The sequence below is a fragment of the Ictidomys tridecemlineatus genome, chromosome 15 (genome assembly GCF_052094955.1).
Source record: "Ictidomys tridecemlineatus isolate mIctTri1 chromosome 15, mIctTri1.hap1, whole genome shotgun sequence".
NCBI classification, from domain to species: Eukaryota; Metazoa; Chordata; class Mammalia; order Rodentia; family Sciuridae; genus Ictidomys; species Ictidomys tridecemlineatus.
The window spans coordinates 6,407,174-6,431,732 of NC_135491.1; the positions used below are offsets into that span (position 1 = coordinate 6,407,174).

Consider the following 24,559-nt stretch of genomic DNA (forward strand, 5'->3'; position numbering starts at 1 on the left):
GTCCTGGGGTCTTCTTCTTCCAGAGGTCGCAAAATGGTGGCCCAATGGCCTCATGAGACCCACAAACAGATTTTGTTTGGTCCTCCGTGTTTTTGTTTTTAATTTGAAGGCCATTAGGCAGGGCAAGCACTCTCCAAGTTCGCCACGGTCCCCATCATTCCCTATTGTCTTACACCCGTCCGCGTCACACATTTTCATCACCTGCCTGGTCCCTTAAGTCATCTGAGTTACTACACAGACTGCCTGGGAAGTCTCACCACCTTCATGTCTTAGAGTGTCTCCTACTCCATCTTTCTTATGCATCAGAATCACCTTGGGAGCTTGTATCAAATGTGGGTTCCCAGCCCCCTCAAGGCCCCAGATTCAATCCAGCTGCTCTGGAGCAGGGATTTGGGAAGCTCAAATGCCTCCAAGGCCAGGCGGGTCACAGAAATGAGTGAACTGTCAGGCATAAGAAAAGTCGATGGCCAGAAATATAATCAAATTGGATCTTTACTGAACTATGGTGAAGGCATGGAACATAATACAAACATGTATGATACTGGAGTTTATATTTTAAATTCAAAATTGAAAAAATACAAATTGAAAAATAGAAATATTTAATTATTAAAATTTTTTTCTTTTGTTATTCTTTTGCTCCTTTGAGCTGAGGCTGGGAGGCCGACATCTTCCCTTCCACACCAAGTTGTCGGTGTCAGCGAGGGTGATGGCACAGTGGGACAGCAGTTAGGAATTCAACCTTGAATCCTTCAACTGGAAGCGGTAGTTTTTTCAGGTTCATAACGGAAGCAGCTGGCTTTTCACACATGTGGGTACCCCAAATATGGACATTCGGGTCAACTTCTAGACAGTGGCAGAATCTCCCAATCTTCCAAAACAACTCCATCTAGGAACCAGTGCCCATCGCACTGCAGTTTAGAAACTACTACTCTACTCGATCCACACCCACCAACAAACGCAAACCAGACGGTGTGAGTTCGTTTTCACAAAGTGTGGATGCAGGAAGCCTCTGGGGACTTGATTTCTGACCCCACAATCTGGGGGGATGCAGTCCGGGCCACCACTTTCAAGAAACCAACTGTAGCAAAGGAAAAGGTGCCAAATTATTCTTTGCCAGTGGCTTCCCCCTTTTTGCAGGACTGGGCCAGTACTATCATACATTCAAGGAGTGGTTTGTGAATGTTTCTACAGAGACACATTCAGTGTTCAAAGAGTTGTAACCTTGACCAGAAGTCTCCAACTGACCTTATTAGGAGGTGTGGCTTTTGTGTAACCTGAAATGAACCCAGATGATGAACTTCAGCAGTTGGCGTTCTTCCACACCCAGGTTGTGGCGCTTCTGTGAAACACACCTGGTCAAGCCACCATCAACCCACCGGTGGCCAAACAGAGGCTCTAAGTGTCAAGGGCCTCCGTGGTGGGCTCTACTGAGCTTCTCAGAACTATTCAATGCCTGGTGATTGAGGCAAGGACCTGACCTCTATGTCCTTGCCAAATGCTGCCACTTTGGATCAAGGCACCTGGACACATCCCCCAGTGACAGCTTTACTACAACTGTCTGTAGCTGTGCTTAAGAATTCTGACCAGGACATATGAAACTCTTCAATTCTCTCTTTACACAAAAAGTAAGCCATCCCCCAGCGCTGGGCCTGCCTCGGCACCACATCACAGACTTCTTCGGTCACATCAAAATTCTCAACACCACAAATAAATAAAGCTAACTGGATGGTAATAGTTTATGAGCAGCGATAGGAAAAGGCCACAATTGATTCAATTCTTTGAGGCAACTGGACTTGTAAAGCCTTTTGATTTATCTTCAATTCACTGTGCGACAAAAATGCCCATTAGACTCGAGCAACAGTTGGCACAGCGGTGCTGCTGTCCTGGACGCTAGCCTGCTCCTCTTTACCAACTCACAATCCGCTGCAGGTTTTAATGCCCAGGTCGTTCTTCTCATGTCATTTCAGAACTGCTCCTGGCAGCCGTCCGCTTCTATTCCTCAGTCTCCAAAGCAAACCCTACTGACACTTGAGTCCCTTTTTCAGTTCGCTGAGGATCGCGTCCCGGGTCTGCTCTGTGTACTGGTCGAAGCTCTTACTGTGCCGGGACTCGTAATGGCGTTTCAGGTTGTACTCTTTCAACACAGACATGATTTTTTTGCATATTAAACACGTAGGCATGCTCTTCACTTCCACAAAGAAATAGTCTCGTTCCCATTTTTCTCGAAACACGCGGCCCTCTCCTTCTCTCTTTCGTTTTGCCGCTTTTGACAGAGACATGGGTACAAGAAAGATTTCACTTTTCTCTGAACACTACCACAGAACAACCACAGTGCCAGCCCAGTGACAAAGGCAGTGCCCTGCTGCCTCCTGGTGGGGGAGGAAGAGGGAGTGGTGGGGACTTTGGCGAACTGGAGAGCACACGCCCCACTGAAAGGGGCAGCTCCAGCCAGCTATTGCCGGGCAGAAGGGTGGGCCCCAGGGTGCCAGATCTTCCAACTTATCAAGAGGAGCCAAGACTGCAGATTGTTTGAGTATGTGTGTATGTGTGTGAGAGAGAGAGTGTGTGTAAGAGAGAATTATCCCAATTTTTACAACTAACTCGTAAGAAAAAAAAAGTGCCACATTTGCTAACACAGGAAGGCCAAACAAAACTCATCTGCAGAGTGGCCCAAGGGCCACCAGATTGCAACCTCTCTCCTGGGACAACCCGTGAACCTGTCTTGCTATGCAGCATCCCAAAGCTGGGTGGCTGTGGTCCAGGTGCGGACCACACTGAACAATTAGCTTCTGGAGTCTGACGACGGACAGCTCGCTCTGCACGGGGGAGACGGCCTGTGCCCCAGACCCTCCTGTATCCAGCTGCTCCAGACAGCTGACATTCTTCAAGACCCTCGCCTCACCAAGTCTCACTCAGCCCTGTTCCTTGTCAGGTCTTCCACTCAGGGATGGCCCCACTCTTTGCCTCATCCGTAACCACAGCAGGTTGGTCTCTGACTGGGGCCCAGGGCCTGCCCTCTCTTCCCATGCAATCTTACAGACTCCTTTTGTGTCAAGCACCAAGCACACACTGTCCCTAAAGACATGTCCTGAGCTTCCATCATGGCATCTGTCCCTTTGACGTCGCTTGGACTACTGACACTCACCATCTGACATCACCCAGGCCTGGCCCTGAGAGCTGACCTTGCCCCTACCCCACCTTCTCAGTTTCAACCTTCCTGCCTCCTGTCCTACCTCAACACGCTGCGTAGCCCAGAGGGATATGACAACAGGACCGGCCCAGACTTGCCCCTGGCTCAGAGCCTCTCATGGCCTGGTGTCCCTCAAGCTGCCCAGTTTGGAATCTGAGACTCTCAAGTTCTGTCACGTGCCTAGTACTCTAGCTCCTCCCTCCCTCCCTCACACTCACAAACCAGAAGCATCCACTGTCCGGCTCTGCCCCTGCTTCCTCCTACCGCCATATGTGTCCCCTTTTGCTACTCTCATACCGAGGTCCCCCCTAGCCTTGCTAATTGCTGCTTCTCTTTCCAGACTCCACAGGGGCCTGGCTAGGTCAGATGTTCTCCTGAGTGTCTTCTACAACCTCCCCAAGAGCACGTGCTGCCAAGTGCTGCCTGCCTCCTAGTCTCCCCCAGAACCCAGCTGCACCAGACTGTCTCGGACTCACTGCCGAGACAAGACCGGGCATCATCCAGCCCAGGGCCCAGGAAGTCTGCTGAAGTGAGAACAAGGACAGAGATGTCTCCCCAGGTCTCTTCCTGCCCAGTCCTGGGGGACGTCAGTGACGGGAGCCGGGGTGTGTGTTAAAAGGAACTTTATTGGGTGATGGGGGTTCAGATGAGATCCATGAGGATGTCGTCCTCCATGACGCTGGGCTGCAGGCCCGGTTGGGGAACCGGGCCCCGGGGACCCCCGCTCAGCAGCATCTGACCTGGGGGGCAGTGGGGAAGGGACTGCATCTCCCAGTAGACCCTGGGCCGTGGAGGGCCCTGGGCCTGCTTCCTCCCTCCTCCTTTGGGAGCCCAAGGCACTAAAGTATCTAGGAAGTCCTGAGGGACCAATCAGAAGCACCTTCTGACCCCTTCTGGTTGCAAATACACTATTTCCCATAAGCCTTTGGGAGCCCATTCCCTAAACTACTTCTCTGGCCCAAGATCATGTTTTCCAGCACCCCCAGGACACTTGAGAGAAGAGCAGGGAAAGAGTTCTCCTCCCATTAGGGCCTTGGTCCCATTGGCTACACTTCCCAGTCACCCTCAGAGCCCCCAAGGGCCACAGGGTATTGGCGTTCTTGCACAGGGGATGCTGGGACACTCGGTCCAGATCCCTGCCCTCCCCCGGAACCCCCTTACCTGGCAGTGGTGCCCGTGGGGGAAGCTGTGTGGGCCAGGACTGGGTGGGTGGTGGATGCAGAAGTGGTGGCCCCAGTTGGGGCTGCCCCAGGCTCTGATGCGGTGGGGGCAGCAGTGCAGGAGCCCCTGGTGGCTGGAGGTGATGGAGGGAGGCCTGGGGTGGGGGCACCCCTGTCTGGGGCTAGGGGAACACAGAGTGGCTCAGAGGCCCCAGGTGGAGAGCTGCCACCTCCCACCATCCTGCCTCTGCCTGAAAGGCTGCTCAGAGGAGTCTCAGTCTGCAGTCTGGGAGGTCTTTGTCCTGCTGGGAGCCCTCTTGGGTCTCCATTCAAACCCTGACCAAAGTCAAAGTTCCTCCTCCCAGAGGAAAGCCCCAAACCACTGGGGCCAGGGTCTACAGACCCCGGCTATCCCCACCCCCAAATCTCACCGGTGGTGGGTTGAGGAGGAGGCTCCGTAGCTGAGGGTTGGCCCCAGGATTCTGGGGTCGAAGAATGGGTCCAGGAGGGGGTGGGCCAGGGGCTGCTCCAGGAGGGCCTTGGGGAGCCCCTGGGGGCGCCTGGGTGGTACCCTGGGGCTGAGGTTGCCCTGTGGCCCCAGAAGCCCCGACAGTTCCCTGAGGCTGGGGCTGAGGTGGGCGGAGCTGGAGCTGGTGGGAAAAGAGATGGGGGTGAGGGAGAAGAGCAAAGTCCCCAGACCCTGGGCCTGGGAACCAGTGGCATCCTGTGGGGCCATCCTAACCCATCCCTACCAGCCCTGTCCTCACCAGATTCTGCGAGGGCCTCGCTTGGTCCTCCAGAATGGGGCCCAGACCAGGGGGTGCCTGCTGCCCCCCCATCTGCACAGGGAGAAAGAGAAGAGATCAGTGACAGGGAAGGAGTGGTCCTGAACCCAAGCTGGGTTAGATCTGAGCACACATGGAGTTGGGAACTTTCTCTTGGAGCATAGCAGTCTGATAGCAAGTCACACACTCCCAGGTCCCTGAGAGGACACCACACATCAGGGGTTTCATGTGGACATGGAAGATGTGAGAGGACTGCCAGGAAAGGTGAGGGTGTCCTGGAACTTGGGGGCCATGTCTTGGCAAAAGGACCATCTGAGTTCTGGGGCCCAAGCAGAAAGGGGCAGGATGCTGGGTGAAGATGCTGCTCACCCCTCGCTGCTGCTCCAGCTTCTGCTGCTGGACCTGTTTGTGGTTAGTGATGACCTGCCGGATGCCGTTGACGAAGCCGCTCTGGTCATAGGGGATGAGGCCCATGAAGATCTTCTTCTTGGACGAGTACAGGAGCATGAGCACGCGCACCTCACAGGGGGCCGTGTGAGGAAAGTGCACGCAGCCTGCCTGCAGACAGAGGCTCTTCAGAACTGTTCAACCCTCGGGAGGCAGCACCCCATCCCTCCCCATTCTAGAAGGTGCTAGAAGTAGTGAGGTTTCTACCATACATTTGAGGAGAGGTCTGCTGTGGGGTGGCTCCAGGAGGACTTAAGGGGTGAACCCGGTACTCAAAGGGCAGAGCAAGACTGGGGTTCCTGTCAAGTGCTAAGAAGTCGTGAAAGAAAGGACCCAGATACAAGATAGGATCCAGCACTCTGACCTTGACCCAGTTACCACGTATGTCTCATTTCCTTGGCCACAAAATGCCAGGGCTGCCTCCTCACAGGGCTTCTGGAAGGAGGCCCAGTGATGAGTGAAGGGCCCGAAGGCCTGTTATGGTAAAGGCAAACCCAAGAGAGCTCAGCGGGCGGTCATGCTGCACTCCGCCTTGGTATCTGCCAGTGCAAAACAAGGCAAGTGACACTGACATGTCAGGGACATCTGGTACACATCAAGCTCCCTGCCCACCGCTCACCCCAGAGCAAACACTCCTGTCCTCAGGGCTGGCAATCACACTGAGTGTTCCCAGCAGGGCTCTTAGGTTGGAACTGGCCTTAACAGCCTCAGCCTCCTCCTGAGGCAGGCCTGCTCATGCCTACGCAGTGGCCATGGGTCCCTCTTCCCCGCAGAGCCCAGTGCTATTCAGGGAAACAATGTGCCCTTCCCCCACTCCTGCCTCCTCTGCAACTAGGGGTCTGGCCCCAGAGATGGAAAGGAGGCCTGCCAGAGGTTCTAGAACATTTTCTGGTTTCCTGAAGAATGGGAAGTACACAGTCGAGGCTCCTGCCCTTGCCTTCCTTCATCAAGTATACAGGATGCCTGGAAACGAGAACCAACCTGTGACCATGAGGGAGAGGCCAAAGAGCCACAGAAACCCTGGTCTTGGTGTCAACAGAGCTGCAGAACTAACCCCTAAAGCTGCCCATTTCCAAGGTTCCTATTCTGTGACAAAAATGAACACTTGCTCTTGGAACACTCCCTCTCCAAACCCAGTTGCCACACTGTGAGGAAGACTAAGCCACACACTTGGGCCACGTACAGATGTACTGATTGACGATTCCAGAGGACAGCCAGGAGCAGGTCAGCGGGCCAGTGTGAACACCCAGCCCAGTTCAGCTTCCAGATGATCAAGTCTCGACTGCCATGGGATGGCAACCACATGAAGAACCCCCAAGCCTGACCCACAAAATCGTGAAAGGTAACATGTTCGTGAGCCAATGACTTATTTCTTGGGAAAACTATAGCTGAAAGTGTTCCTAGCTCTCACAAACATCATCTTCATGGTTTTTGTGTATGTGGTACTGTGGGATGATCCCAGTGGGTTTGTTTTTGTTTTCAGATAGCTCTCAATAGCTGCCAAAGCTAGCCTCCAACTTGCAAACCTCTGCCTCAGCCTCCCAAGTTACTAGAACCATAGGCATACACCTCCACACTTGGAGCCTTGGTGGTTTCTGAGAGGCTTCCATGAGGTAGTCCATCTAAAGGCCTCGCTCCTAGGAAGTGACAGTGCATAGGAAGTCACTGGATTTGCTCCTGTACTAAAAGGCCCTCCTCCGTGTTAGGACTTGTTGAAGTCCTAATCCTCTAGCACCTCTGAAGGTGACCCTATTTGGAAACAGATTTTTTTGCAAATGCAACCGGATGGGGTCATTAGGGTAGGCCCCAATCCAATATGGCTTATGTCCTGATAAGAAGACAGGCCGAGGGGGTGCAGTTCAGTATTAGAGTACTTGCCTAACATGTATGAGGCCTTGCTTGGGTTCAATCTCTGAAGAAAAAAAAAAAAAAAAAAAAAAAGGACACAGACACACTTCAAAGCCATGTGAAACATGAAGACAGGCCTGAGTTTGGACGGAATGATGCTGCCTGACGTCAGAGGTTCCCAGCTGGAGGAGCAGTAAGAGGGTTCCCTAGAACCTTCAGAGAGTATGGCCCTGCCTCCCGCTCATCTGCAGCTTCTGGTCTCCAAAACCACTAGACAATAAGTTGCTGTTCTAAGTCCCTCAATTTGGGACCATGTGTTACAGCAGCCAGAGGAAACAAACATAGCCAACGAGCCTGTCAGAATCAATGGCATCCTCCTAATTGATCCTGTCACACCATGGTCACACTGTCACTACGGGATTTACCTCAATCTATAATATAAATATGACAAAAGTGAAGAATCTGGGAGAAAGGGGGAGCCCAAGCTCACTAAGCCTATCACCCTCAAACATGGCTGCAGGCTGGGGTACACCAGAGGTACAGTAGCACTTGCCTACCATGTGCAAGGTCTGCATTCCATCCCCAGCACCACAAAAAGAGAAGAGCTCCTAGGCCCAGCACCCTGAGGGTCCCTGTCAAAGGCCAGAAGCTGACCGGGGAGCCAGGGCTCAACGTCCCTGCCGAGGACTCACAAAGCCATTGCCCATAATGCGGTAGAGGCCTTTGAGGGACTCCAGGTCCTTGTTGGTGAAGTGGAACTGGACCATCCTCGAATTCCGGAACAGAGGGCCCAGGGTGGTCTGGGGGACACAGAAGTCAGCGTGTGGGGAGTGAGGAGGGGGTAAGGAGGCAGGGAAGAGATGGGGAACAGGGTGGGTGCCAACCAACAGCTGGGCAGTCCCCTCCTCCACCACTCACCAGCAGTTGCTGGGGGATAAGCTGCATGATCAGCTTCTGGGGCCACTGCTCAGTCTTCCTGGGGGCAAGGCCAAAGAGGGGTCAGAAGGGTGCAAACCCCAGCTGCGCCCCACCCCCACCGACAGTCACCTACAGGTTCTCTCCATGATTCACATAGACCTGGCAGGGCAGTGACCGTGTCAGCTTGGTGTTGGCATCCACCGAGGCAGGCTTGGGTTTCTGCAGGGAGAAGGATGTCACAGTAAAAAGGGCCAGAGCCTCAGTTATTTCCCCCTTCTGTGCCACTCTGGTAGTTCCAAAGCTCAAGTTGTCCCTCAGTTTAGCCCCCACAAACCCTGCGCTCCTCCACCACCCATCCCATGCTCCTCTAACCTCTAAATTGCACAAATGTTAGGGCTCCTCCTCTGGCCCAAACTCCATCATCTATTTTCCTGCAACGTCACACTGCCTGGGGCATCTCTCTGGATCCCAGATCCTAGGCTTTCCTGGGTTCTCCACTTCAATACAACTCTTAAACTCCCCCAGTTCTAAACTCTGAGCCACAAATCCCATGTTTCCTTGGGACTCTCCGCTGGCCACAGGTCCCCAGGCCTGACCCTCCATTCCACATGCACAATGGACCTGCAAGCCCACTTACCTCCTGCCACTCGAGAACCCCACTCCAGGCCAGGAGTTTATTAGAGACCGACTGTTGCCCACCGAGGGCTGGAGCCCCAAGCTGCGCTGGTGAAGGGCCACTTACTCCACCTGGGGCCACGGTGCCTGCCTGCAAAGGAAAACAGAGGCAAGGAGTGGGGCCAGACCATCTCCTGGGGGAAAAGGCAAGGTGAGTGGGACAAAGGTCTCTTCCTCTACACATGTCCAATAGCACATGGCCACTCATCCTCCAAGCCTGCAGCACACGAGGACTCTCTGGTTCCATGATGCCTGGCCTCCTCCGAACAGTTCTGACACACATGAAACCTCTCGCCTCACAGCACATAGGACATGCTCCTTGAACCCTGGCAGCCCTAAGCCACAAGGCCACGTCCCTGGACACTATTCAGAAGGTAAACGGCTCCTCTCACCATCTTCACCCTATGCAGCCAAGAGAAATAGAGCGGCGAAGTAGGCACCTGGACACCTACCATGGATGGCGCCCCAGGCTGTGCCGGAGGGGCCAGGCCGGGGCCAGGAGCCACAGTGGAGACCAGGCTGGGCTGGGAAGCAGGAGGTGGCTTGGGAGCACCAGGGGGTCCTGGGGGTAGCGGAGGGGCCGGGGCCTGGCTGAAGGGGGGCCCCACTCCTGAGGCTGCTTGCTGAAGCGGATTGATGGGCGAGACTGTGGGAGAGATCAAGGGAGCAAGTGGAGAACAGAGGCACAGAAAAGGGCCTGCCTACCCCCTGCCACCATCTTCACCCCACCACTCACAGCGCGGGCCCAGCCCAGCCTTCTGGTTCTTAGCAGCCTCCACTGCGTTCTGGGCAGCCACCTGAGCCGCACTCAGATTCCCAGGGACCTGGGAACAGAGGGGAGGGGGCTGGAGAGGACCACACACCCAGTCCTTGTGGGCCAACAGCCCCACAGAGCACACCACCCTAGCTACAGTGTCTCCTAGGAGCTCAGAACTCCCATCACCAGCCCCAACAACCTCACCCTCTCAATGTCCCAGGCTTGTCCCACCCCACACACCCCACCATTCAATTAGGTCTATCCCACGAGGCCCTGGCTCCTGCAAAGCCCCAGGAGCAGGCCTGTCCTGGCGACATCCATACCTGGTACTGTGGTGGGACTGGGGGCAGGGACTGCTGGGGTGCAGCGGACAGTGTGGCACCTGAAGGGGCAGCAGGAGGCAGAGGGACTGGCTGCTTGGGCTGGAGGGGGCCTGGGGCTGAGCCACCCCCAACTGTGAGCAGGATGCAGGATCAGGCCCCCAGGAGAAAAAGTTGGAGGTGAAGAGGGGGAAGAGAAATCCAAAATCCCAGTCAGAGTGAGCTGAGAAAACCCCCCAAGCCCCCACCCTACCACCCTGGGCCTCACCAGGCAGCACCAGCCCCCGAACCAGCACCATGTGCCTCGGGTCCTGGCTCACGTCTGTCGGAGGCTGCAGAGGCTCCAGCAAGGCTGGGGGAGCCGCCTTCTCAAATAGGAGCCGCAGGGCAGGCAGCTTTCGAGGAGACACAATGGAGAAATGGATCCCGCGCTGCAGGAAGAGGGATGGGTCAAGACAGGGCCCCACCATAAGGCTGCAGGAGCCAGCGCCCATGGAACCACACCACGGTGACTAGATGACCTGGGCCCTCGAATTATTAATTCCCACCAGGCTATGAGACAGAAGGTGAGGAGATCTGGTATTAGTTGCCCCAGGGGACTCTGGGATATAATTCTTTCAACAAGCCTAAGTAAATAGCTGGCCAAAGAGTCCCCAACGGTTCTGTGAGCCCAGACCCCAGCCCTGCTCCCTCAGGCCAGAGGTCCTCACCTCCCCAATCTGCTGGACGAGGCTCTCAGTCGTGTACCCCGAGTATGTGGTGCTCTCAACAGCAGGCAGCAGATATGGGGGTGAGTTGCAGATAAGGAGACATACTCGGTGTGTCTGGCCACTACCAGGGACAAGACAAGACATGGAGCAGGCCACAACAGGGGCTCTGAGACGGGACCCAGACCTAGCACCAGCAAGGTTCATACACTCCACCCACAAGAAACCGAAAATAATACTACCTTACAACTGATGACACTGTGGCTCTGAGGGGTTCAGGAACTGAGGCACCCCAGAAAAGGCAGGCAGGAGGAATTCAGAGCTGAGGCCTCCTCTTGATAAGGGGACACATTTCCTCCCTCCCTCCTCCCCAGGGTGAGGCTAGAGGTGGAGTCACAGGACATGCTATGTACAAACAGATGAGGAGGGGCTAGCAGGGGTCAACAGGACTCACATCTGCTCCCGCATCTTCTTGAAGTCATCAAACAGCTGCAGGGCTGTGCTGAGGCCTTCTGCGATGAGGCTACAGCTCTCTCCGCCCCCACCCATGAACCTGCAGGGTGCCAGGCAGTCAGCCCCAGGGTGTCCCCGACACCTGAAGCTGCTAGCATCCCAGCCCTGCACACAGGACTGTGCACCTTGGGACAACGGGACACAGTTCTCTGCTCCATCCCTGGTGCTGGTGGGGTCCCAGGCTGAGAAGAACAGGAGACACTTGACCTTTTAATTATGAGGCCTGGGAAGGAGACCTTCAGTATAGGAAATCATAAAGCACCCAGGTAACCATGCCTGGGCCTCTATGCTGTGTCCCAGTCCCAGTGTGACTAACCCCTATCTGTGTCCTGCCATCCGTCTCTAGGCCATGTGCCTCATCATTAAAGCAGCCCTGGCTTCACTTCTCCTTCCCAACCAAGTGAGGGGGGCTTCCTGTCCACCTAGTGCTATGGGTTGAAATATGTCTCCCCAATGACGGGCTGAGGTCCTAACCCACAGAGCCTCAGCATGTGACCTTATCGGAAACAGGGCTTTTTTGTTTATTTTTTTGTGCTGAGGTTGGAACTCAGTATCGGACATGTTGGGCCAGGGCTCTCCCACTGAGCTATATCCTCACCCTGGAGAAAGGGTGGTGTTGGAGGGAAGTGAAGATCGTCAGGGGACCCTAATCCAATGTGACTAGTGTCTATGAAAAGGAAAAGTTTGGACAGACACACAGAGAGATGACGGATAGACACAGGAGGAGGTGGTACGAAGACTGGGTGGCGCTGAAGCCAGGCAAGACATGCCTGGAAGCAGCCAGGACGGACCCTTGCCCTACAGATTTCAGAGGGAGCTTGGCCCTGCTGGCACCTTGATCTTGACTTCCATCTTTTAGAGCCTCAGACAATTCAGCAGCCTAGGAAACTCACACACACACTAGAGTTCCATGCACCTAGACTGCCCCCATATTGGGGTGGCCCAGGGAAGCATCCCACCCAGCACAGCTCCTGCAGCCACCATTCTTCAGGCTGATTTTGCCTCAGAGAACATGCGTGCAGACCAGAGGGCACCAGCCCCTGAACTGTGGTCTCGACATCCATGTCTGCTCCCATGTTCCCCACAGGCAGGAACGGGATGTCTGAATCTTCGCTTTTCCCCAGCCCTATCCACCACAGCCTGGCATGTGGAGACCTCTGGGAAATGTGTTAAATAAACGAATGGTTACCCAGCCAACAGGGCCTGCCAAGGCTGGATCAGTTGCGTGCCTTCAGCCAAGCACCTAGAGGCCTACATGCCCCAAGCCGCCTAGCTCTGCCTTTCCACGTCCTCTGCCTGTGCAGCCTCCAGACCTCTCACACTCTGAGGTCCCCACTCCTGCTCCACCTGCACTAGCTCAGACTCTAGCCTCAACAGAACCCTAATTCATGTATTCTGTGACACTCCGCCCAGCGTGTTCTCCTCCAGGAAGCTTGCCCACTGCCACCTCAATCACATTACAAGTCACCTGACACTACGGCTGCCCTGCTTCCTTCCACAGCCACCCCCTGCCATACCTGGACTGGCAGTCCTCAGTGAGGGAGTCCACGTCATCTCTATAAAATGCACCCCAGATGACACAGGCTTTGAACAATCCCACCAGCGGCCTGCTGTTCCCCACCCACCTTCACAGGCTGATTTCTTTCCAGTCTCACTTGGCCTGGGAGCTCCGGACCTCAGGTCCTTTCTCCCCATCTCAGGACCCTTGGCCCCCACTGTTGCTCCTTCCCACCCACTCCCTGGCCTCCTCTTCCTCATCTGCAAGGCTGTTTTCCACAGGAATTTTAAGGCCACAGATAGGGGTGGACCTCACCCAAAGAACCAATCCTAGAGTTTGCTGTCTGGATTCCCGCCATGCAAGAAAGCAAACCATAAAAAAAAAAAAAAAAAAGAAAGCAAACCATGGGGTCAGACGCAGTCACGCCTGTAATCCCAGAAGCTGGGAGGCTCAGGCAAGAGGATCACAAATTCAAGGCTAGCCTCAGCAACTTAGCTAGTTCCTGTGTCAAAATAAAAAATTAAAACGGGCCTGGAGGGGCTGGGTTGTGGCTAAGAAGTAGATGCTTGCCTAGCACGTTCGAGACGCTGGGTTCAATCTTTAGTACCACATGGGATGTGGCTCAGCAGTAGAGAGCTCGCCTAGCATGTTTGAGGCCCTGGGTCGATGGTTCAATCCTCAGCACCACATAAAAATAAACAAAGATATTGTGTACAATTACAACTAAAAAATAAATATTTAAAATAAATAAATAAAAAGTATTATGTCCAACTACAACTAAAAAATATACATATTTTTTTAAAAAAGGGTTCTGGGGTTGTAGCTCAGTGGTAGAGCCTTGCATGCCTGAGGCACTGAATTCAATCCTCATCAACACAGACAGATTAGATATAGATAGACAGACATATAGATAGGGCTGGGTTGTGGCTCAGCAGTAGAGCACTCGCCTAGCACAGGTGCAGGATTGATCCCCAGCACCACAATAAATAAACAAAATAAAGGTATGTGCCTAACTACAACTAAAATAAATAAATAAAAATATTTTTTTAGATAATCTTTTTTTAATATTTATTTTTTAGATGTAGATGGACACAACACAATGCCTTTATTTTTATGTGGTGCTGTGGATCGAACCCGAGTCCCGCCCATGCTAGGCGAGTGCTCTAACTGCTGAGCCACAATCCCAGCCCAACTAAAAATATTTTTGAAAAATAAAATAGGGGCTGGGGTGGTGGCTCAGTGAAGGAGCACTTGCCTAGCATGTGTGAGGCACTGGATTTGATTCTCAGCACCGCATATAAATAAATAAAGGTCCACTAACAACTAAAAAATATTTTTAAAAAATAAATAAAATGAAGCCTAGTTTGATGGTGCATGCCTGTAATCCTAGCATCTCAGGAGGCTCAGGCAGGAGGATCACAAGTTCAAAGCCAGCCTCAGCAAAAAGTGAGGCACTAAGCAACTCAACAAGACCTTGCCTCTAATAAAATACAAAATTGGACTGGGGATGTGGCTCAGTGGTTGAGTGTCCCTGAGTTCAATCCCTGGTACCTAAAAAAATTACTTAATTAATTAAAATAAATAAAAATTGTGGGATGTAGCTTAGTGGTGAAGCACCACTGGGTTCAATTCACAGTACAAAAAAAAAAAAATCAAACAATTACTTTGGGGGAGCCTTTTTAGACTTGAGCCAAGTGCTTTGTCAGGGGCTGGGAGGAATGAGGAGCAATTTTCTCATGCATGTGTTATCTCCTTTTGGGTGATGAAAACATTTTGGATTGAGACAGAGGTGAGAGGTGCACAACATTGTAACAGTCCCAAATGCTGCCAAATCATACTCCTTTAGATTTTTGCTTTGTTTTGCTGGGATACTGGGGATTGAACCCAGGGCACTTAACCACTGAGCCACATTCCCAGCCCTTTTTCTTATATTTTAGAGACAGGATCTTGCTGAGTTTCTTGGGGTCTTGCTAAGTTGCTGAGGCTTAAAACTCACAAACCTCATGCCTCAGCCTCCCAGGTCACTAGGATTACAGGCATGCGCTACTATGCCTGGCTAAAACCTGCTTTTGTTTTTTTTCCCAAGAGAATGAAAGAGGCAGAAGTGCCTTTTTTTTTCTTAATAGTTGTTGATGGACAGCATGCTTTATTTTATTTATTTATGTGGTGCTGAGGGTTGAACCCAGTGCCTCACACATGCTAGGGAAGTGTTCTGACACTGAACCACAACTCAGCCCCTAAAACCTGCTTTTTCTTAATGAACATTGAGAAGAAATTATGTTACCAGCTCCAAGAGACTGCCAAGCACAAGGAAAACTTGAAAATGGGGAGCAAAACTATGACTTAAAAACTATGACTTAAAATGTGACTTAAATATGGTCAAATTTATGATAAATCTTATTCCCAAATAAATCCAAACAGAAAACAGAAAGAGGCTGAAGGTGTAACTTGGTGGTAGAGCCCAAGTTCAATACACAGCACCAAAAAAATCAAATCAAATAAAGGCACCTCTGGACACTGTGGCACTTGCCTAGAATCCCAGCAGCTCGGGAGGTTGATGCAGGAGAATTCTAAGTTTGAGGTCAGCCTCTGCAATTTATCAAGAGCCTATCTCAAGATGAAAAATAAAAAGGCTGGGAATACAGCTCAATGTTAAGAGCCTCTCTGAATTCAACCTCCAATATCACAAAAAACAACAAAAAAATGAATACTAGTTCCACAAGAGCCAGAACCTGGCCTGTCTTGTGCCATGTGTGCCACAAACATTTGTTCAATTAATGAACAAATGAGCTGCCACAATGCTCCAGGGAGGATACTCAGGTATACTTTCCTTCCACCTCTACTTTTTCTGACTCTAGGTCAGATTTATTTTTCCTAGGAGAGGGAAAAAACTGTCCTCTTATAAGAATGTTTTTGTTTTTGTTTTTTTTGGTGCTGAGGATTGAACCCAGGGCCTTGTGCATGCAAGAAAAGCATTCTACCAACTGAGCTATACCCCCAGCCCCCCACTTATAAAAATGTAACATCAAAAAACAATTTTCCCGGGCTAGGGATGTGGCTCAAGCGGTAGCGCACTCGCCTGGCATGCGTGTGGCCCGGGTTCAATCCTCAGCACCACATACAAAGATGTTGTGTCTGCCGAAAACTAAAAAAAAAAAAAAAAAAAAAACAATTTTCCCAAAGCAAGGACATTTGAAAACTTTCACTGTACTCCTATTCCTTCGGTATCAGACATGCTGGGAGAAGGTACAATTTCTCCAAGTTAGAACAAAACAGGCTGAATTTCTTGTGCTGCCTGTTCTGAACCCACCTGGAATGTCACAGAAAATGAATTCAGTTGATTAAATAGGAGCGATCAAAACAATGGCCATTGGAAACATTAAAAAATGCCTTAAGGGGCTGGGTTATGGCTCAGTGGTAGAGTGCTTGCCTTGCATGTGTGAGGCCCTGGGTTCAAACCTCAGCACCACATAAATGAATAAAATAAAGCTATTAAAAAAAAATGGCTTGGGGCTGGGGTTGTGGCTCAGCAGTAGAGTGTTCACCTTGCATATTGGAGACCCTGGGTTGGGCCTCAGCACCACATAAAAAGGTATTGTGTCCAACTACAACTAAAAAATAAATATTTTTTAAAAATTAAAAAATAAAAAATAATTACTTAAGCCAGTTGGGCATGATGGCACATGCCTGAAATCCAGCAATTCTGGAGGCTGAGGCAGGAGGATCTGAACGTCTGAGGTCAGCCTCCACAAATTAGCAAGATGTGATCTCAAAATGAAAAATAAAAAGGGCTGACCAGGGCTGGGGATGTGGCTCAAGCGGTAGCGCGCTCTCCTGGCATGCGTGCGGCCCGGGTTCGATCCTCAGCACCACATACAAAGATGTTGTGTCTGCCGAAAACTGAAAAATATTAAATAAATTCTCTCTCTCTCTCTTTAAAAAAAAAGGGGGGGGGGTCTAACCAGGTGTGGTGTTGCACACCTGTAATCCCAGAGTCTTGGGAGGCTGAGGCAGAAGGATTGTGAATTCAAAGCCAGTCTCAGCAAAAACGAGTCGAGGCACTGAGCAATTCAGTGAGACTCTGTAATGAGTTCTACAAAGTAGGACTGAGGACATGGCTCAGTGGTCAAGTGTCCCTGAGTTCAAGCCCTGGTACTCCACACTCTCCCCCACCAAAAAAAAAAGAAAGAAAGAAAGAAAGTAAAAGGGCTGGGGTTGTGGCTGTATGGTAGAGCACTTACCTTGTACATGTGAGGCCCTGCATTTGATCCTCAGCACCACATAAAAAGAATAATAAAAGTATTGTGTCCATCTACAACTAAATTTTTTTTTAATTAAATTAAAGGGGGAGGGGCTGGGTATGGCCCTCAGGGGTAAAGAGTCCCTGGGTTCAATCCCCAGTAAGTATTTACAAGGATGATGGTGATGACAATGTCAATGATAATAATAATGGCTTAAAATGTTTACCAGCTGATTAGGGGCCCCTTTGGTAAGAACACATAGTTTTATTTGGTTCTAGGTACAGTGCATTCTGAACAAGCAGGGTGGACATGTGATTATGGCATTCAGATAGCAGTTCCTGCTTATCTTGCCAATGCCCTTGGGGTTTTCTTTCTTCCTTATTTTGAGACAAGATCTCAAAAGGTTGCCCAGGCTGGTCTTGAACTTGGGATCCTCCTGTCTTAGCATCACTGGGATCTCGGGCATGAGCCACCATGCCCAAACAGAATTTTCTAATAAGGAAGTCTGGCTGCTTTTCCTAATACTCCACATCTGTGGAAGGTTTGGTTTCTTGATGATTAACCTACCTGTAGCTTTTACTCATTCATTTACCCAGTGAAAGTCTGCTAGGTCTTTTGGGTGCCAGATGGAAGCAAACCACATGAGAAATACTCAGGGACATTCACAGTCCAGAAGCATGGGGCTGTACAGGGGAACACAGGAGGGCACAACAGACTGCTTGCAAAAATCAAGGCGGGGGGGGGGGGGGGGGGGGGGGGCGTTGTGGCTCAGTGGTAGAGCGCTTGCTTTGCATGCCTGAGGCACTGGGTTTGATCCTCAGCATCATAGAAAAGTAAATGAATAAAATAAAGGTATTGTGAAAAAAAATTTTAAAAAATCAAGGACAGTTTCTTAGGCAGGAAGACACTTAAGCTAGTCTGGAAGGCGATGTGGGAATTTCCTGGGGTCATGAGCATGCAGTGGGCTGTGGGCATTCACTCCTTGACTCAAAGTTTTCCTGAGGGCTCCTGTACTGGGAGCTCCAGGTCACAGGAACTCCAGATGCACCAGACCTAAACTTGGTCTCAAGGAGCCTGCGTATAGTATTATCAAGTCTTACCACAATCTAGCCCACTGGTTCTCAACTGGGTTGGGTTTTGCCCCCAGGGGACATCTGATAATGCCTGGAAACATGTTGGTTGTCCCAACTTTGGAAGGGATGCTACTGGCATCTAATGGGGAGCAGCTAGGGATTGTGTTCGACATCATACAAAGACTGGGAGGTAGCTCAGTGATAGAACACTTGCCTAGCATGCTCAAGGCCCTGGGTTCCATCCCCAGAACCACAATACAACAAAGGTGCAGCAAACCAGGCAAGTCCCAGCTACTCAGAGGTAGCAAGACACTTACTAGGTGGGGACCATGTAAAACAGTCATGAACTCATTTAACTGCCAAAACATGCCATGAGGTGTGGGTAGCCTGCCCCCAAGAGGGCTCCCAAAGATCCTGACTCCTCATATTCACAACCATGGCTGTCGCCCTCTCCATGAGAAACAGTACACACTTGTCAACCAAACAGAAACTGATGCCAGGTACAGTGGTGCAGGCCTGTAATCCCAGTTGAGGCTGAGGCAGGAGGATTATAAATTCAAAGCCAGTCTCAGTAATGACGAGGCACTAAGCAACTCAGTGAGACCCTGTCTCTAAATCAAATACAAAATAAGACTGGAGATGTGGCTCAGTGGTCGAGTGCCCCTGAGTTCAATCCCTGGTAATGACCACCCTCCCAAAAGCCAGCACCTGGCAGAAGTGATGATACATGCCTTGCAAGACTTATTAAGGGGTATGGCATAGCTTCCTTTTTCATCTCCATACTGAATCACTCACTGTGAAGAAAGGCAGGTTCTCCAATAGGCAAGTCAAGCAGCCTCATGGAAAAGACTTATGGCTAACAGCCAGCAAGGAACTGATGTCTCTAGCCATAGAATGATGGCTGTTGGAAGCAGATCCTCCTGCATAGCCCAACACTGGGATGATTCCAACACCATGAAAGACCCCAGGCAAAACCTTGCAGCTAAGCACTGGTGAATTTCTCACAGACATGCTTAAGATAACAATATTTCTATTTTTTCCTTTACTTTTATCTTTTCGTGCAGTACTGGGAATTAAAATTAAACTCAGGGGTGCTCTATTACTACTAAACTACAACCCTAGCTCTTTATTTTTATTCATTAAAATGGGAATTGAAACCAGAGACACTTAACCACTGAGTCACAACTTCACCCCTTTTTATTTTTTATTTTAAAACAGGGTCTCTCTCACTAAGTTGTTGAAATGTTGGCTTGGAACTTGTGATTCTCCTGCTTCAGCTTCCTGAGTCTCTGGGTCTGGAGGCATGTGCCACTGGCAACAGGGGTGACCATTTTGCAGGAATAGATAATTAATAGAAAAGAACTAAAACAAGTATTAACATGCCCACATGCAAAATGAGCACGTAGGATCCAGGGACTCTTGTTGTGTAGGGGAGTATATCTATGATGTGACCCCCAGCTATCTGACTCCAGAGTTCACAATATGAACTATCAAAGCACAGTACAATCTCTCTAATGTACCCATCAGAAGGACAGCAGGGGACAGGGAAAGGGTTTAAGGCACAGAATCACATATGGATCGCTTGGCAGCTGTGGTGATCAACCACACATCCCTGAATGGTAAGTTTTCTCTGTGCCTAAACCAGATGACTACACTGCTGAGTTCTTCCAAGGCCCAGCCTTCTTCCCACAGCCCAGGAGTCCAGGCCCTGAACAAGAGATGTATGGACTAAAACACATCAACCTTCCAAAACACCATTTTCATAGTGCTTCACAGGACCCTAACCCACCACAGTAGGGGGAAAAGCTCACTTAATGCCATCCAGCCAGGTGACAAACTCATAGGCGCTGCTGGTGGGAGCGTGACACTGCACATAAGACTCTGGGGCGCAGTCCACAGTGTTGAAAACCACGAGGCTGTACTGGGTCCCTCCATACTAGGCGGGAAAGGCAGAGAAAAGTTTAATCAGAGAACCCAATTCCTTTTCCCTCAGAAAAAAATAAGGATCTCAGCTTCCTTCTCTTCCCTCAGACCAGGGAGTCCTGGATCCCAAGCCTCCCTCCACAGACCCAAGAATCCTGACCCCAACCCTCCTTCCTTAGACCCAGGGACCCAAACCTCAAGCCTGCTCCCTCAGACCCAGGATCCAGACCTTGCCCTCCTCCCTCAAGATCAGGGATCAGACTCCTGCCCTCCTCCCTCAGACCTAGAGTCCTGATTCCCAGCCCCCTCCCTCAGATCCAGCGTCCAGCCCCAGCCTCCTCCCTCAGACCCAGGGTCCAGGCCCAGCTCCTCCTCCGCCCCCCCCCCCCCCCCCGCTGCTGCTGCTGCTGCTGCTGCTGCTGCTGCTGCTCCTCCTCCTCCTCCTCCTCCCAAGACTCACGTCTCCCCCGAAGTCCGTCTCGGCCGGAGGACCACCATTAAAATACCTGCGAGGACCGGAGGGTAAAGGTGGGGTCAGGCAAGAGGCTGTGGAAAACAAGTCGGAGAGCGGGCTGAGTCCCGAAACCGCACTCACTCGATAGCCGGGAGCAGGTAATGCTTACGAAGCCCTTCGAAGTAGGGCCCTAGGTTGGCTGTGCCCTCGATCACAAACACCACGTCGGCCACCAGGCCCCCGGCACGGGCCGGGCCCTCCGACCCGGGCACCATACCCCGACCAGCCGCCGCCACGGTCGCCGCAGCCGCCCCGGGATGAGCGGAAGTGGCCTGGGCTGCGCGCGCACCTTCCCCGGGCCGCAGGTGCCCGCGAATGAAGCTCCGGCGGCCATGTTCGTGCGGGGCACCCAGCGCGTGTTGGTTTTATCTCCATCCTTGTCTACACCCACAGCGTGAGAGACTCATACAGGACAGAGTGAGCCACTGAGAGGGCTCAGGGGAAGACTGAATTATTGTCAGCTACTATCCAGAGCTAAAGAAATTAAAAGCGGCACAGCCGGCCGCCATCTTTGAGCGGGGCGCCTCTTTTGACTCTGGTCTCCAGCGATGCAGGAGACCTGGTTGCTAAGCAACGCGTACGCTGCTTCTGTTTTCTAACCTAGGGATTAAGTTTCTGTTCTTTCTGGTTAGGGGAGAGTGGGGGAAGGACTCGTAAAGGGCCCAATCACGTCGTCCGAGATGAGTTACTAGGCAACATTTTAAGGTTGAGGTCAACTTGGAAGAGAGTACAGCTGTTTTCTCTTGAAAAGAAACTGAACTCCTACCCCAGAGGAGGTTGCTAGGCAACACCATACTTGTTTTCTGGAAGAGAAGCCAGGAACCAGCCCAGAACATAAATACACTCCATGTGGAATATTAATGTATTGTATGAAACTATAATACTGTCAGAAGGAAAAAGAAATACATTGTATAATCCTTAAAACTGGAATAATCTTCATTACAGCAAAGGCACAAAAGGTTAATAAAATTTGCCCGTTAGAGACTCCAAAAACCAAGTTGAAAATTCATACAGTAAACTGGAAAAGTTTTGTAAGATACGGACGGACAGAAATTTACTCTGCAAACAAATCTTACTCATTAACAATTTAGAAAAATAGAATCAAAACATTTTAAAAGTAAAAGATTGTCAGGGGGGCTTCACACACTGTTTCCAGCAAAAAAAAAAAAAAAAAGAAATTATAAAGTAAGTGATAGATATTTCAGTTAGGCTGCTCTGATCATTACACATTGTATACATTGAAATGGCACGCTGTGGCCCATAAATATATACAATTGTGTCAAAATTTTTAAATGAGGGCTGGGGTTGTAGAGGGTTGCCTAGCACGTGTGTGAGGCCCTTGCACTTGATTCCCAACACCACAAAAATTGATAATAATATAAAATCATAGCCCGGTGTGGTGATCCATGCCTGCAATTCCAGCAACTAGGAAGTCTGAGGCAGAAGGATCTCAAATTCAAAGCCAGCCTTAGTAATTTAGGGAGACCCTGTCACAAAACAAAAATGAAAAGGTGTGAGTTGTAACTCACCACATTCAATTCAAAATAATTTGCTCCGCGGCTGGGGCTGTAGCTCAGCGGTAGAGTGCTTACCTTGCACATGAGAGGCACTGAGTTCGACCCTCAGATGACATAAAAAATAAAATTAGCAGGTCTTGGTGGCATATGATGTAATTCCAGCGGCTGGGAAGGCTAAGGCAGAAGGATCATGAGTTACAAGCCATCAGCAAAAGTGAGGCACAGGGCTGGGGATGTGGCTCAAGTGGTAGCGCGCCATGCCTGGCATGCCTGTGGCCCGGGTTCGATCCTCAGCACCACATACCAACAAAGATGTTGTGTCCGCCGAGAACTAGAAAATAAATATTAAAAAATTCTCTCTCTCTCTTTAAAAGGAAAAAAAAAATAGGGCTGAGGATATCACTCCATGGCCGAGTGCCCTGAGTTCAATCCCCCATACTCAAAATCAAAGTAAATTAAATTAATAAACAAAGACATTGTGTGTCCGTCCATCAACAACTACAAAATATTTTTAAAAATAATTTGCTCCAGGGACTGGGACTGTAGCTCAGCAGTAGAGCACTTGCCTTGCATGTGTAAGGTACTGGGTTCCATCCTCTGCACCACATAAAAATAAATAAATAAAGATATTGTACCAACAATACAGTTCAGCACTATATTTTGAGGCAAAAATGTGCATTCCCTTCAAACACAGCAGCACTGAAACCATCGGAGTTTTGAGGTGAGACTAGATTCCCAACTTCACCAATTTCCTCTGGGTTCTTGTCTAAGAAATTTTGAAGAATAAAAGCCACAATCATGAAAGGGAAGAGTAAACAGAGCAGGATTTATTTAATTAGAAGAGATAGAATGCCTGCCAAGCTGGTGCAGGAGGGCACTGGATAGCAGAAAAACCCATTTTGGTGTGCCAACTTAGGAATTGGCATAGAATTCTGGGTAGGGCATGGTACAAATGTATGTAAAGTAGGAACTGAAAAGGTATTCAGGCTATTGCCTTCGGGTAACTTCCATGCAGTTTCACCCCCAGTTTCAGTTTTCCAGGGCTTTTGAAACAGGCCTGGTTGGTGCTGGTGAATATGTCTGCAGGCTAGCCTCCGCGTGGGAGGCTTGTGTTTGAATAAGACTGACCACTGATATATATATATTTTTTCTTTTTAGTTGTAGTTGGACACAATACCTTTATTTTTATTTATTTTTTAATTAAATTCTTTTTTTTTTAAAGAGAGAGGGAGAGAGAGAAAGAATTTTAATATTTATTTTTTGGTTATCGGCAGACACAACATCTTTGTATGTGGTGCTGAGGATCGAACCCCGGGCCGCAGGCATGCCAGGCGAGCGCGCTACCGCTTGAGCCACATCCCAGCCCTATTGATTTATTTTTATGTGGTGCTGAGGATTGAACTCAGGGCCTCGCACATGCTAGGCAAGCGCTCTTCCACTGAGCCTCAACCCCAGCCCACCATCGATGTCCTTATTCAGCATCAAAGTATTTTGATATCAAAGCCGTATCACCACTTCTCCCATTTATTTTATCCATAATCCCTTTTGTCTTTCGTTTTCTTTGCAGAAACCTTTTAAAGAAAATTCCTAAAATCATGTAATTTTACCTCCACATGTTTGTCAGGCGTCTTTCAGAATTCAAGGACACTTTCTTATGTAACCACTGTGCCACTATCACCCATTAAGATGGCAAAACCAGACCCAGTTGCAAAATTAAATTACGAGGGGCTGGGGATGTGGCTCAAGCGGTAGCCTGCTCGCCTGGCATGCGTGCGGCCCGGGTTCGATCCTCAGCACCACACACAAACAAAGATGTTGTGTCCGCCGAGAACTAAAAAATTCTCTTTCTCTCTCTTTAAACAGTCTTTAAAAAAAAAATTAAATTAAATAACAAGAACTTTATCTTGAGAAACCTAATTAACCTAATTAACTTTGGGTTCCCCCCCCTCACCTTTTGGATTGTAAATAACTATCTCTAGGAGTCTTCCTACTCCTTTTTGAAATGTAAACAGCCCTGTCTTGTGGCTCTGGAGAGATTTAGCAGGTGCCTGTGGGGGAAAAAAAAAAAAGTGAGTTTCTCTTACTGCTTTTTGTTTTGTAAACAGGCTTCCCAATAGAAACCCCCAGGGAAGGGCTTCTGTCATGCAGACTAGAAATTATAGGGCACCAAATAGCGGTTAAGTATTGTTTGGAAAGTGGTGCAGATTTAGTTTGTTTTCCTCTGGGCCCACCAACATAAAATAAAGTTTGGAGTTCTTCTCTCCAAGTGCTGCTTCTCAACCAGTCTGTTGCCAGCCGCACTGTAACAAAATTACTTCTTAGTATCATCTAAGGCTAAGTCCATAATCAAATGTTCCCAACTATCTCTTTTTTTTTTAAGAGAGAGAGAGAGAAGAGAGAGAATTTCAATATTTATTTTTCAGTTTTTGGTGTACAGAACATCTTTGTTGGTATGTGGTGCTGAGGATCGAAC

The 24,559-nt window shown here is 50.0% G+C and overlaps 1 protein-coding gene across 11 annotated transcripts in view; it reads right to left on the reverse strand.

The window, feature by feature from the left end:
* Positions 1-20,856, reverse strand: part of Med25 (mediator complex subunit 25) — a 28,823-nt gene extending 7,967 nt beyond the window's left edge. For 2 of the 11 annotated variants that reach the window (XR_013430626.1, XM_078031595.1), the window contains exons 1-18: positions 20,651-20,856; positions 20,516-20,561; positions 19,944-20,068; positions 11,446-11,502; positions 11,262-11,360; positions 10,811-10,931; positions 10,369-10,531; positions 10,104-10,234; positions 9,760-9,847; positions 9,476-9,669; positions 8,986-9,114; positions 8,482-8,567; positions 8,349-8,406; positions 8,123-8,230; positions 5,505-5,689; positions 5,118-5,189; positions 4,782-5,000; positions 4,352-4,532 (exon numbers count right to left, since the gene is read on the reverse strand). Coding sequence is in view for 9 of the 11 variants with exons in the window: in XM_078031595.1 (XP_077887721.1) it covers positions 4,352-4,532; positions 4,782-5,000; positions 5,118-5,189; positions 5,505-5,689; positions 8,123-8,230; positions 8,349-8,406; positions 8,482-8,567; positions 8,986-9,114; positions 9,476-9,669; positions 9,760-9,847; positions 10,104-10,234; positions 10,369-10,531; positions 10,811-10,931; positions 11,262-11,360; positions 11,446-11,502; positions 19,944-20,068; positions 20,516-20,561; positions 20,651-20,784 (2,196 nt within the window). In the remaining 2 variants the exon portion in view is untranslated. Of the gene's footprint in view, positions 1-474; positions 2,264-3,796; positions 3,931-4,351; positions 4,533-4,781; positions 5,001-5,117; positions 5,190-5,504; positions 5,694-8,122; positions 8,231-8,348; positions 8,407-8,481; positions 8,568-8,985; positions 9,115-9,475; positions 9,670-9,759; positions 9,848-10,103; positions 10,235-10,368; positions 10,532-10,810; positions 10,932-11,261; positions 11,361-11,445; positions 11,503-19,943; positions 20,069-20,515; positions 20,562-20,650 lie in introns of those variants that run through there. The other 9 variants (XR_013430625.1, XM_078031594.1, XM_078031589.1 and 6 more) reach the window with 8 other exon arrangements.
* Positions 20,857-24,559: the final 3,703 nt, after the last annotated feature.